Source organism: Mangifera indica, chromosome 5 (genome assembly GCF_011075055.1).
Source record: "Mangifera indica cultivar Alphonso chromosome 5, CATAS_Mindica_2.1, whole genome shotgun sequence".
Taxonomy (NCBI): Eukaryota; Viridiplantae; Streptophyta; class Magnoliopsida; order Sapindales; family Anacardiaceae; genus Mangifera; species Mangifera indica.
In genome coordinates, this window is record NC_058141.1 from 9,388,063 (window position 1) to 9,403,191 (window position 15,129).

Sequence of the window (15,129 nt, forward strand, 5' to 3'; positions counted from 1 at the left end):
GCCAGTGGTGACAAGTGTCTGTTCGGTGAGACTTTTTCTGCCCATTAATAGATCGTCTCCACAGCCAAATTCCCAAGTCATTCTGTAGCGGTTAGTAAGGATGATAAGGTTAATTAAAAATCTAAAGCTCTTACATTATAGTGTCCATAAAAATCTTTTATAAGAATAATAAAATTATATATAATCATTTTAAATACACAAATATGTATTCTTTATTACATTTATAAATGAATCTTATATGCGATTCACTTGCATAAGTTTGTTCCTCCCACCAAATACTATCTCCTAATTATATGTTTTATTCCTTTTTTAGGTTATTTTTTTCACTGATATATAGCTTTTTCATTAACAGTTTCACCAAGAAAAACTCAAACTTCTGAAACAACAATAGTAATTGGTGTCACATCTGAGGTCTTGTCTGGACGACATAAAGTTTCCCTTCCTTAATGACACCTTCAATGTCTTGTGGAGATCCATAGAGTTCCTCAATTTCATGTCCTGCACGGGCAATGGAAGAGAGGATTGATTGTCGAAAATTGCCATCCATGATTAGAGGATCAGATGAGTAATCAAGCAAAACTTTCTCCTCTTCATCCATTGGCACACTGCATACACACAAGTTTAAGAATCATGAACATTATTTATTTGAAATATCAGTGAATAAAGCAGAAGCCATTGACAACATCACTCATTGGCTTTTGCCAAAAAAAGATACCCATAAAACTCTCAACCTAACACGCCCCTAGTCAGCGGATGAATTGAAGAATTTACCTATCATAAAGTCCAGCCCCAGCATATCCCTCTAGATCTTCACCGTTGGAATCAGATCGAAAGATGATAGATGGCCTGATAAAGAGTCCAATGGGTTTGCTCGGATAACCCAAAACCTGAAAAGTAGCCAACACTTAGAACAAATGGCGAAAATTGATCTGCTGTGTTTCTCATTCTACATAATCATGAACAAAACCATCAATTCTTCATGCAAAAATTTCATGTTCTGCGTTAGAAGTTGAAGGGAAACAAACAGCTCTTGAAGATCAAATGAGCCAAGCAAGTAGTTCCATATTTCATATCCTTCATGTGCAAAATCAGCTCTTAAATAAAGATGGTTTACCTGAGGAGCATTCAAATTGCTTTTCTTGGTGACAAAACTCAGAGCACGGCCTGGATAAGCTCCAACTAAAGTCTCTCCAAGTCCCTTCACCACCTAATCCACCATGGATCAATAAATTAATGCTTCTTTCCTTTTTCTACTGAGGGATTAGTTTGTAGACCAGTAGGAAAAGCATGCTAAAATTAAATACCTCAGCATATATCTCTGATGAGTCTCCTGTAGATGGATTAGTTGTGTGGATAACAAAAGCATAATCAGCATTGATTACTTCCTGAACCAGGACAGCCATGCAGAGATATTCATGATCTAATTTCACTTTTCTTGTGCTGAAGTAGGCTCTTTCATTCCATTTTGAAGCCCAGACCTGGAATACAAGTACGCAGAACATTAAGATAAGGAAATTAGAATACTTAATTGAATGTTCAAACTTATATTCCTCTTCCAAGCAGACAAAGCGCTATACCTTCTTTATAGCCATCCAAGCTTGCTCCCATCTCTGCTCACCTTCATCACCAGGCCAAGGCATTCCAGAACTTCTCATCTTGGTCTTCAGTTCTTGCACCTGAAACAACCGACTTATAAATCTTCCAGATTTTCTGATGAAAGTACTAACTTCTATGTTTACCAAGGAACAAAAGAGATGAATGATTTTTAGACACTATGAACTTATGTGGGAGATCTAGATAAAAGGGAGCTCTCTTGTGGGCAGTGTCAACCCTTGATTTACCTACACCTCAATCACAAACTACTAATTATTGTCATGTTAATCCCTTTCACTTGTTCTGCCCAATCCAGGGCCATTGGCAACCAAAGAAGTAATGAATTTAAACCCATATTCTGTAAATGATTATAGTACCATATATAGCCTCAGCCCCTCAGCATTCCACCTTTCTTTTGGTAGGAGGGAGGGGAGAGATGAAATAGTCAAGGAAAATCCCCCCACACAGAACAACTACTCACATGCATATTGCCGCCTAATAATATTCTTCTAGACAATTAATCTAAACTTACAGGTTCGGTGAACCCTTCATATATCATGTATAAAAGATATACTTGCCTAGAATTATAGTTATCTATACAAACCTTGTTATGAAATATAAATTATCCCTCACAATAAAAATGACATACCAGCTGGGGTGGTGCTTCCAGCTGTAAAACTGTCTCACGAATCTCTCTGAGAGCACTATACTCATCTTCTCCTAACTTTTTCTTCAATACAAGCAACTTCTTGGCCACTGCCTGCCAATTTAAGAAGAGAGAGGACACATTAGAGAAAGCAAGAATTTTTTCATCACTTTTTCGAAGTTGATAATGGTGTAAATATCAGGACAGCTGAACAAAATTATCATAGAAGTATTTTTAACTTGTTCGCTACAACTATTAAACATAGAGTTGTATCTCCAAAATAAGCTCTTGTAAATCTTAGTACAAATTAAGGTTCTGAAGGAAGTGCAAGAAAAATTAAACCACAAAATGCAAATGTATGATCAGATTTCTCAATGCTAGGTTTACATAAACAGTACATCTCCAGAAGATAACTAATTACATGGTTGCAATTAAGAGAATTATAATTTCTCAGGCAATTAGATATTTTTTATTTCAGAGATGCCAATTACCTGATTTCTATTATCTGAAAGAACCTTCTCAAATACTCCAAACGGTAGAGCAACGGATGTCGGAATCCCAATCCAGGATGGCAATTTTCCTTTTAGATATGCTATATTACGGGATTTAGCACCAACCTGCAGAATGATCCATAGCAAATTATGCATATTTTGAAGAACTTAGCTGAAAGTGTTTCCTATCTTTTCACCTCATTTAATATCCAAAAAAGAAAAATGCCAAGATTTCCCCCTTTTTTTTTCCTTTGAACAACAAAATCAGAGTTTTAAAGCAAACCATTTTGTTTGTGAACTCCTCAGATGTTATGGCATATCTACCAGAGAATTGCTTTTTGACCAAAGTTATTGAAGATGAAGGACTGGCTTCTTTCAGTTTAGCTGAACTTGAATCTGTTAGTTCAGTCTCCTCCACCTCACTGTGATAAAAGACAGAAAAATAAAAAGATTAAATTTCACTCATTTTCACTTAAGTTTACAGGTTGGAAAAATGCAGTAGATGGAGGTTCACAGTGAATTAACTCAAAATTTCCTAATTTCTATGATTCATTACAGTGCATATAACCATTTCCAGCACTAAATTGCAAATAGAAATACCTGTATACTACATCTGCAGATGTAGGTTTTAGGCGCAACATTTTCCCTTCATTTGCTTGGAGCTCAGCCAAAATATTGGGATCAAAGCATGTGGCAAAGCAAACCTGCAAGCAATAATTTACCACCCACAAGATAGTCACCCATCTAAATGGTAAAAATGCAGACAAAAATTTCAAAAAGTAGTTGATTACCTTGCCATTTCTTGCTCGCACTGAAACATGTGATAGAACATCTGGCATATCAGGTGTCAACACAGCAACTGTACTGTCAGGTATTTCTTCCTCTCCCTTAACATGCCTTGCCACCAAAATTGTAGGGCGATCATAAGATTTATCCTGTACAGTGAGCAATTCATCCACTACAGCAACATATCCAACAACTTCAACTGGGCTGATAACCTGCCAACTGTTCCAGGACAGCTATGTTTAGTTGGAAGATTACTATCTGGAACTAGAAAACAATCCTATGTCCAACACTTGTTATACAACACCAACTTCAATTTTAATTCATTCCATCATCAGTAACAGCAATTAACATTTCTAACATTGTACGGCAGGAGGCAGTTCATCAGCCCATAATGAAGTACCAACCTTCCAAGATTTGCTGTCTTGCGAAGAACTGGATCAAGTCGATTAAGAAGTAAAGATAAAGCCGCAGCTGATCCAGCACGAATCATTTCCTCTGTAAATATGTCCACCTGCGAAGGTGATTGATCAAGATTATTTTATTATTTTCTTGGTAATGATAACATGTAAATATGTCCATCTGCAAAAGCGATTCAGATTATTTTTGCTTCTCCTATTTGGCGATGATAACAATAGCATAGCTGCAACATGAAACATAATATGAAAGAGAGTTTTTTTCCTAAAGCTATATATGACATACAGCCCAGTGGTCAACACTTAGTCGAGATCCAAGATACACTGCTGATGGTTGCAACACTCTCTGGTACCAGTCAGCCTTGCTGGCAAGTGAAAGGCGAGTTCTATCAAGAACTGATTTCGCATATAGTGCCCAGTGATCACTTTTACTCTTGGACATGCCTAAAGCCTCATTCCATCCCTGCAAACAGAAAGGAAGCCGTATTAAATGACTGAAATAATGTATCAATAATCTGGAAAATTAAGATAAAGTAGTATGCTGACAGATAACTGATGACACAGTATTTTAGAATTCTTTTTTCAATTTTTAATGAATAAACTAGGGACTCTGCCTATTGAGCAATATTGATTTAAAGAATGTTATTACACTATAATAGCTTGAGTCCATTATGATTTACAAAATAAGTTCAACCATGATAGCATCAAAATGCATGTTAAAACAAATCTAATGATGCAATAAATATTTGTCTGGTAGTGAAGATAGCTCTGCATTTGATATCATGACTTTCACTGGGAAGATAATAAACTGAATAGGCTTCTGTAAGTACATAGTAATAAAATAATTTTTAATCGACAAAATTCTATGGTACTATGGTGCAAAATGCAGTAAAGAATTAACACTTCTTTAAGTGTTTTCGCAGGTATGGCACTTTTACAACAGTTATATTTGCTTAACCCAAATAAAGGTGCAGATACGCAAAACATCTTAAACAGAGTTTCTGCTACTGGCTTGCTGACTTAATATTATTGTCCTGAAACCACCTTGCCATCTGGGTTCTAATGCAGTTTCTAATGTACCATTTGTGTTGTTCCACATGAAAGATACGTCAAGCTGAATGAAAATGATGCAGCAAAATTGAAGTCTTATTCAGCAACATAAACAAGATGAATCATGTCATGACAGACCCCAGCAAGAAACCAAGTAAAAAATCAAAAGAAAACCTAAAAGCTATAGAAAAAATCTAGTATTCATGTCAATTCCCGTTTAGATAGTCAGAACAGTTGGATGTAGTTATTTTTAATTTTAAAGATCAAGGTATACAGATAGATTTATGGAAGAAGCTTCGAGTAAGTAGATGGATATGATATGATTGCCCAATTGCTTCGTTTTCTAAATAAGACAGGTGCTCTACCTGTATGAATTTCTAAAGTAGTGAACAGGATTAAAGAACATGAGAAAAGGTTTACCTTCAAACAGTATAAGAAATCCTCATTGTCATCTGATGAAAGGGCAAGATTTTCGAGAACCAGAGAGATGAAGTACATGATTTTCTGCAATGTGCACAAGTTAAAATCATGCTTCACAGATACAAAACCAGTCAGTAAATAATAATATGTATTAGGGAGATACAGTGATAGACTTGAGAAAATGAAATGATGTTATCGACTGGAAGTACCTCTGGTCCAGCATTGTTCAATTCCTCGTATCCTCTTTCTATTGCTGTCCTAACACTTGACTCAAGGGCAATATCCAAAAATAACAGATCCTTCAGACGATCATTAGACTTGGAAAGCAATGGCCGAATCTCTTGCCTTGCCTCCAGCAAACCCTGTATTAATGATTGAATCAGATATAAGACAATCATAGAACATCAATGAGAGCAGTAATTACAATTTTAGAATCAGAAGTTTCGCATGTCTTACCTCAAGCAGTGCCTCTACATTTCTATCTTCAACATGTTCTAAAACAAAGTTAAGCAACTCCTGTTATGAAGATATGTCAAATTTACAACTGGTTCCCACAACCCTCACATATAAATGACACTTTTGAGTCACAATTATGAAAGAAATAAAGTTCAAAATATTACCAGAAAATCTGATGGCAAGTTTGATACAGGGTTTATCTGCACCCCAACCATGAAGCCTTGACCCTGAAAAGAATTAAAATTCTTATCAAATTCTAAGAATAACACACCATGTTTTGCAACTTCTGTGAAATTCTGGCATTACCTCAGATCTGTAGCCCATGCAATTTGTAATAGCAGACTCAAGATCTGCACCTGAATGAACCGCCTAAATAAAAATCAAAACAGGGCCAAATTATCGTATAAGCCAATTAATAATTTATAATTAAAAGTGATGGGAATCAAAGGAAATTCACTTGAGAACAGAAAAGATCATTTAAGTTAAAAGTAAATTCTTTCTAATCACAAACAAAATGGAACCCCTAGCACTAATCCTTCCAATGCAATCATCACATATGCCTACATGTTCATGGAATTAGCTAACCAACAACCACTTCACGTAAATCTATCTTCTTATGTAAGAAGCAAATGCATACTGTAGGCCTATTTAACATAAAATATGTAGCAAAATCATATATATGAATTAAATGAACCAGCTGCAGTTTTCTTGCAAAACAGGATTTATACAAACTCAATAGAACATAAAAGTTTGGCCACAAAAGTTTAAGCAACCAACCTTCAAAGTTCTCATGTAGTTACCAAGATCACGCAAAAGACCATCCCTTTGGTCTCTTCTAAAATTTGGTTCAGAATGGATGGCACGATCATAACTTAAAAGACGTTCTTTTGTAATGCCATTCTCATTCAAAGTCTTCCAATAAACATTGATGTCCATATCACTTTTTATATAATCCATTAAAGCCTGCAAGGATGTTCTTTGGTGAAGAACTTCAGAGTATGGAGCTATTAAAGTAGTTATCCCAAATTCACACTTTTGATACCTGACAGATAATAACATCATCAGGACTAGTGTTATTATGCAGTTTCTGATGCCATTCTTCCATCATTGCACCCTTGCAATTATTATTTCTCTGAAATCACAAATAATAGTTCACATAATTTCAACCTATAACATGCAGAAGAAAATAAATAGAGGGTATACAACAGGAAAGAGGAAGTAACAAGTTATTTTACCTGGATAACCAAGATTTCATCACGAATTCGCTGTCCCACATCCCCTTCACCTCCACGACCAACAGTAGACATAATCATCCTTATAAGTTCTCGATACTCTGGATGACTTGTATAGATACTCTGGAGCAAGTCTGTAAGCCTATCCTGGGCTTTACTGATCTCACTGTGTCAAGCAAGTGAATAGTAATTATATGTCACTTGTAAAAACACAGTGTAAGTTACAGTCGACACTTAGAGGAATAGAAACTTGTTCACAGAAGAGAAGCAAACCCATTTATTTTTGATAGAAAACTGTGCATAAAATAAGAAATAGTGAATAACATTAAAGTTCAGTTGGCAAGTTGGTGAATAATCAATGTAATTTGGCAAGCCTTATATGATGATAATTTGTCATCGAAGTACATTAAGAAAAGTCGACATGAGTTTAGATCATCCATACCGTGGTTTGACATTGTAGTTTTTATTCCATATGAGCTGCCTAGTGGCCATAAACCTCATCCATACCAAGATCCCTGCAAAACCCAATTCGCCAGCATCTTTTGCTTGTTCCACTAAATCTACGGCAATGTTAAACCTAAAAGAAGAAGGGAACTGTGATTTATTACTTCAAATCAATAGGAAAAAAACAAAGTTTTGTAATTAACCTTTCCCTTTATCCACTTTAGCATTAACATAAATGTGTCAGTAGCCCCTTGGGTTATGATCCATTATTGTTTGTTTCAGTTACAAACAGACAAATAACTCACAGGTTCTCATTCTAGGTGTGGTATAGATATAATATACTAAAATTTGGCAATGATATTGATATAGAGTCCATGAGTTCAAAATATGGAGGTCAGCAGATTACTAACCGATGCATAAAAGACTTCTGTGCCTCACTCTCCATCTCTGCTGTTTTATCCAACAAAGCTTTAGCAGTACCCTTCCCATCGCCAGCATCCTTTAATCAAGAAATTCAGTCAATTGACTTCGCAGATATGAGATGAGAAAGATAGAAAGTGAACTAATTTGGTCACCATAACAAGAAATCTGAGCACCTTTTGGACTTGCTTAGATTTATAGCTAAAGTCAATGTAAAAGTCTGAGCCTTTATTCTTTATCCAATTTCCATTTGACAAAAGGACAAATGGCATTCCCACAAAATTGTCATCTCCAACCTCTATCTGAAGGGATTGGACCTGAAAATTGAATGGGGGATATGAGTGGATGTTTGAAGATCAAAGAATATGTTATTTCATAGAAGTGCTATTTAATGTAAGACTTAATGGTCCCAAAGCATGCTAATTGAAATCACATTTGCGCACCTGATAAGGAAGATCAGCAACATAGCTTCTTGTTAATTGTGTTTCAGCTGCTCCATCTAGAGAAACTGAACCTGGAGGCAATACACTTGAAGATGGAACCTGTAACATATCCATAAATTTCATATAACTAATGCACAAAAAAACTGTCATAATTTATATGAAAAGAAAAATCTAATGTCTTCTGCTGGACAATATCAATCATTATAAATTTTAAAGAATCTTACCAACCATTCTCCAGCCCTTTTAGATAATGCCCAATGAAGGGTGACTGGCTCTGTGAAATCCGTAGCTAAGTAAATCCTCAGTTTTCCAGCAGGCTTGGTTACAAGTACCTTTTAAATATGTTGAGATATTGAATGTTAGAGTTCTTCCTGCAAAGCAAAAAAGTAGAGTAGCAGAGAACAAGATTAAGAAAACATCTTATCTCACCATAAGCTCCTTATCAGCAAGCTTGTAAGTTTTCTTGTTGACAACAGAATTACCATCCTGTTCTTCCTTTGCCTTGATGAAAAGTTCAACTGCAGTTGATGCTTTTGTTTCAACTGAAATCTCCATTTTATCCAAAGTTTTAGATGAATGTTTATTGAGAAGCTGCATTAAGTCCCTCTTCTTCCGCTGAATCCTTTCAGCACTAAAATACCTTTTTTTTTTAAGTTGATCTGAGACCTTAGTCTGTATATCTCCTTTGACAATCTTGTTCCGTATTTCATCAAGAGAAACACCTTTCTCTAGTTCAGATTGCAACTCTTTTCTTGCTTCCTCAAATTCCCGCTAATTATGGAAAATACAATATTCCAATAAGCATCAAATACAAGCAAGGACTAAATACAATAATCACTTAACTATCAAAAATAAGAATTTAAATAATGTCCATTTGCTTATCTGCAAGTCCTTTACAGAAAAATAACAGCTGAAAACAATTAGCAAAATAGAGATTGGAAATTTACAAGCTGTTGATCTGCAGAATAATTGGGCTTCCCAGCTTTTTCCCATCGTACATACGCTTGTATTTGTACAAGCTCCTCAGGTATCTTGTTATTTATTTCATGGATAGATGGGCCCTTTGTTTCATGTCCATCACTTTTTCTTGTTAACTTTGCTCGCAGGTCCTCTATGGAAGTACCCTTCGCAACTTCCTCCAAAAGCTCAAAGCGAGCTGCTTCATATTCCTCCTATGGCAATGAAAAGTGCACCTTATGACTAGAAAACATATGCAAAGCTCCAAAACTAAATCCAAGGAGCTATCGCAAGCGTATTGCTTAGGACTTTAAAGATCAAATTTCACTCTCCTACAATTGTTTGACAAGAAACTAAAATGAAGTATCAAGGAAACAGTGAAGAAGTGAGAATTTTTCCTCCAAATAAAAAGGTTAGACACCAATTACTCAAGACTGCAATATAGTATATTCAGAAGGGTAGAAGTTGATACACTTTCAGATGAGGCATTCTAATTGCTTCCTATCAGAAGAAGGAAAATATATTGCCTCTCCCTAGAGAATACATATTTTACTTAAGAATAACATTTATAGTTAGCTGCTACATGGAAAATAGCATGCTGATCTCTTAGATATTGATTTTTCCAATAATACATGGAACATAAAATTTCAAGAAAAAGTCAAAATTCAGGTTAACATATTAGTAAGGGTCAAACAATGGGAATGGAGTACAAATGAGCATGCAAACCAAACAAAACAGAAAGATCAATATGAAGATAAATGACAAATTTAAGCACTATGTATAAAAATGCTTAGAATTTAGGAAAAAATAATTTAAGCACTAGCATTTACCTTCTCCTGTTCAGGGGAATACATCTGTTTACCCTTTCTTTCCCACCTCAAATATGCTTGAACCTGAACAAGATCTTCAGGAACTGAAATATTTTGAAGCAACTCCTTTTTCATGGGTAACTTTACATGAAAGTTTCTGCCATTATTTTTGATCCTGGATTTTTTTTTTTTTTGAAACTGGTTGCAATTAGCTCATATTCAAGTTATGAACATTGCAAAACAAATGTATAGAAAGCTTACCATTTATTCTGGCCTTCATCAAATATGAGAAACTCTATAGCTTGTATAGCAGGATCATCAATCTCTAGTTTAAGGAAGGAATGGGAACCAGACTATGGAGAAAAAATTGTAAGGACATAAGATAATTATCTTTAAAGATTAGTCAACAAATTATCAGCCAACGGACAGGCCATTCATCAGTAATTCTGCAGCATTTTCATACTTACATGTGAAAAGGGAGTTCTAAGAGCTCTGTTCTTATAATTTCTGGTTCCATCTGGCTGACGTGAAGGAAATACCCATTTCCTACAGAAAAAAGAGTGCCAAAATTGAAAATTTTCTCAAATTGTAAAAGGAAAAACTCAAAATTGACTTGTCTTGGCAAATTATACTAGAGATTATATATATAAAAATCTAAACCAGACAATAGTACAAATCACTTGCAGCTGCATGTGAACTTACTCCTTTCTATCACGTATCCCACCCCAGTGCAGAAGTAAAGAATTGCTTTCATAAAAGACCTGAAGATTTACTTCTGTTACAGATCCTATATTTGAAGGACCAACAGTAACCTGCTCAGTTTAACAGATGAGACTTGTGTTAGTCATGATTTAGTATGAGCTAAAGTACCATAGATTAGCTCCACCAAGCAAAGTCTCATCTCATGTACCTAGAGTAGGGTAAAAACACATACCTGCAGTTCAATATTACCCTCAAGATTGTATTTTCTTGCTAGCTGCTGCAAGGCAAGAGTCTATCAAACGAATGAAGTATTTAAACCAACAAATTGTAGACATGTGAAAGATTATGCACATCATGACACACACAGGCCTTTTAAATCTACAATACAATCTACTGGTTTCAGTAATCAATCAATTAACTCTTGGTTCAAAATATGGGTAAAACTGACTAGAAAATATGGAACTAATCATAAAATATTCAAAATAAACGCAATTCTAATTCAGAAGTTTGCTTAATCATTCTGTGACAACTAAGATAACCACAATCTAATTAATCATTCTAATAAACAGAAAACTCCTGCATTAATGAAATTAATTGCTATGGAAAAGAAAAATTACCATAAAAATTGGATGACGTGGTTTATTTGTAAGAAACTTTGCTGTTCTTGAAAATGGGTAAAGATGGCCTTAGTAACATTTATGTTATTCAATCACCCCAAAAAAAAAAAAAACATTTATGTTATTCCCACAAAGACACCATTTTGCTTACATTATAAAAATCATTTCAAATGTTATGCAATGGAAATCAAGCTCTCTCAATTTCTCAAATTATTCAAGGAAGAAACTAACCAACAACAAATTCAATAGATCAAAATCATCTATGTTACAATGCCATTGTCTTGTTCTTCCATTTATTAAACAACATTGAATAGAAATAAATTTCATCCAAAATCCAACAATAAAAAATTAATTTGAACAATGCACATTCACAAAATTCGAAACTATATTGTATGAAGTATTCATCAATTCCAGTATGTGAAAGATTACCTCAGAAGCCGGATTCATGGCTAATACAGCACATGGAATGAATCTAATAGGGCGACACTTATCCACAGCCAGGCATGGTTTCCTAACGTTCAAACTGGTCCCATAAAATTTCGTGGAAACGGATGATTTTCCCTCTGCCTGATTTACAGAGGCAACTTGATACAAAGAGTTGGCAGGAATGCCAGAAGAATTGAATTTGCTCTGATGTTCTAAAACCGTGGAATGAAGCAAATTATTGTGGAGCAAATTATGGCCAATGCTATTGCTCATATTCTTTACAAAAGATACAATTCTTAGCTCTGAAGAAATCAAAGAATGAAACTACAGTGTCATTAATTAAAAAAAGAAAAAGAAAAAGAAAAAGCAAAAAATATAAAACTCCAAATAGATCATATAGATATTAAATCAGCTTTTATGAGAAGAAATTCCTGAATCATAATTATCAGTTTAAAATCGGTTGAATTATAAAACCTCAGTTCGTTTGCCGCGAAAATTAAGCACAATTCGTTATCCAGAATATTGAAGAGCTCACTTCACCTCATTCATAAACATAAAAAAAATTCTAAACAAACAACAAAACCAAACAGAAGAAAACAGAAAGCTCATCTTTACAGTAAAACAGAGAGAAATAAACAATTATATGGATAACGGAAAGATTGAAAATTACCAGAGATAAGTGAAGCGGAGGTGGAAGCGAGAAATAGTGTGAAAATGCGATCAGATTATCTGTTAGAGAAGAGTATGTGTGGTGCTGGTGTTGGGGTTGGCCTTTTGAATGAGAAATAAATGAAATCACGAGCAGAAGAACTACGTGTGCGGTATGGCGATATATTTATCTAGGAAGAAGAAGTTGTGGCCTGTTGTAATAAGTCCACGATGCAAAAAGCTCGGAAATAGAAACTCCAATTTGAACACATTCGATATTTTTACAAGTGTGAAGTCGATTGCCCTTCCATTTCGAGGTAAATCTCGATTTTAGCCCTCCCACTTTTTGATATTTGTATTATTTATCAGATATTTTAATCAAATAAAGTTAAGTTAAATGTCAAATAATTATTCATGTTTTGTTTTTATATAGCATGCGGTCTATGTAATTACTCATTGACAGATCCAAGATGATTATAAATTATATAAAATTATATTCTATCTAAAGTGATGGATGGGGCGGTTACGTCGGTACTCCATACTCCCTTCTATTAAGTAATTTATTTATTTATTTATTTAAAATTAAAAATATAAACATAAAAAAAGATATTTTTGAAAAAATATTTAAAATTATTTAATTATATAAAAATAATATATTTTTATTTATATAAAAAATTATATATATTATTTAATAAATTATGTATATAAATAATATATATAATTTTATATATAAATAATAATACATCAGAGTAGACAGCTTTAGATGTGATTGAAATGAGTAAAGGAAGAGATAGCAGACAAAGGTGACACTGAAAAACGAAACCGCCCATGACATGGTAAGACAAGCTAACCACGCAACGCAACTCAAGCAATGCTTTTGCTTTTGGACTAGCTGTAACCCTGTGCGTGATGTACGCTTACACATGGGAAAATAAACAAATGATCTAGATTTTTCAATTCGGTGTGGTGGAATTGTACTCGCAGAGTACATGGATTACGCGGCCCAAAGTTTTCCCACACAAGATTCGGACTAAATAAAAATTTTATCTTTAGTCAGTATAAAATAAAATTATATAGATATATTTTTAAATAGAGTTGATAAGTTTATAATATTAATTATATTCGTATCTTATTAATTCAAATTTTATATAAAAAATTTTAAACTTTAACTTAATCTAAAATAAATTAGTGTCAAAATTTTTTAATTTTAAACTGAATTGAAATATTTTTATATTGACTAAACCCGACCTAAATTAACCTAAACAAAATAGTAGGTAAAGTCATTTCAAAATACAATAAAAAATCATTAGTGAAAGATGAAATCTTGAACACAAAATCACCAATTACTTCTTCAATTAAGTAAAGAGAATACAAAACACCAAAGAAAACTGAATATTCCTCTCAATTTTTATTCCTTAAAAAAATAGGTTTAAAAAAAATTATTTATACAACAAAACAAAATACCAGGTTGGCTCACGCCTACCAGATTACATTACAACCGTTGATTGATAACTACCTCACCATGATCTAACATTTAATCTCTAATCACTTGAGTTGAAGTCTTACAAAGTGAAGACAAATGAAACACAAATCAGAACAAAGTAGAGGAGAAGAAAAGTTGTTTCACATAATAGTGTACTTGGAGTCTTTTAGAACATGATTTAGTACATCTTGGAACGGTGCGTTTCAAATTTAAAAATTATTACTTCAAAATGCATAGTATTGGATTTGAACCTCTAGGCTTCAATAAGACAGGTTTGCTTCTTCTAAGCTTAAACACAACTTTGTTTCACACACAATAAGTAACAATATGATTAAGTACAAAACAAAACACTTTGTTAAATATCAAGAAATAACATGATTTGTTACAAAATATTACACAAAAAGATATTTTGACATGAAATGATGTTTTGTCTGAACAAAATTATTTTATTTCTTCATATGATCAATTATAGGGATAAAAAAAAATAATATCATAATCAAGAATTTAATTAAGTTTGCAACTTTAACTTCAAAATAATATAATTGATAACCAACAAGATTAAATATTTAAGAAAATTAATTTGCAATTCATATAATAAATGTGACTGTCATAAATATTAAAATCATTAACAGACATATGAATATGACATACCAAACATAATAAGTTCAAACGAGTAATACTTATAACACACAAATAACAAAAAGAAACAAATAAATTACAAATAGTTTTTTACAAGTCTATCAAAAAGATTTATTAAATTAAAATGAATATCTTTGGGTGATACAAATTTACGATATACAACGTAGGCAGTCCCTAAGGAATCCGAGGGAGTGGTTCCTTAGCAATCAAGGACACAGTTCAATCCGATAGTTATAACATGTAGTCTAGACAATCTCTAGAATATGGTATGAGTACAAAGATAATACATAAGACTCGTCACTATCCATTGAGGAGTTTAATGTCGACTCCAAATTACATAGTTAGTATGGGTTGAGTTTAAACGCATTTTGGGGATTTCAATAAAAGTTATCAATTTAGTCTCCTATTTATTGAGTATTTCACTACTCACTTTTCTAGTTTCATGTATGTAAGT

General features: G+C 33.6%; 1 protein-coding gene across 2 annotated transcripts; it reads right to left on the minus strand.

The window, feature by feature from the left end:
• Window positions 1-194: 194 nt before the first annotated feature.
• Window positions 195-12,805, minus strand: LOC123215760 (alpha-glucan water dikinase, chloroplastic). 2 transcript variants are annotated; one of them, XM_044635984.1, is made up of 34 exons: window positions 12,576-12,805; window positions 11,909-12,207; window positions 11,095-11,136; window positions 10,863-10,972; window positions 10,628-10,706; window positions 10,422-10,513; window positions 10,182-10,335; window positions 9,342-9,566; window positions 8,824-9,165; window positions 8,619-8,726; window positions 8,395-8,493; window positions 8,128-8,268; window positions 7,942-8,030; window positions 7,530-7,664; window positions 7,091-7,253; window positions 6,898-6,987; window positions 6,633-6,818; window positions 6,162-6,224; window positions 6,020-6,082; window positions 5,856-5,915; window positions 5,609-5,761; window positions 5,400-5,483; window positions 4,216-4,392; window positions 3,921-4,027; window positions 3,522-3,735; window positions 3,331-3,434; window positions 3,014-3,152; window positions 2,731-2,856; window positions 2,243-2,353; window positions 1,578-1,676; window positions 1,305-1,478; window positions 1,115-1,207; window positions 772-887; window positions 195-605 (listed from the first exon to the last, which is right to left on the minus strand). In XM_044635984.1, the coding sequence occupies exons 2-34, from the start codon at window positions 12,176-12,178 to the stop codon at window positions 401-403; spliced, it is 4,413 nt and encodes a 1,470-aa protein (XP_044491919.1). In that variant the 5' UTR covers window positions 12,179-12,207; window positions 12,576-12,805; the 3' UTR covers window positions 195-400. The 2 variants fall into 2 exon arrangements, with proteins under 2 accessions (XP_044491919.1, XP_044491918.1); XM_044635983.1 differs by having other exon boundaries at window positions 11,095-11,139.
• Window positions 12,806-15,129: the final 2,324 nt, after the last annotated feature.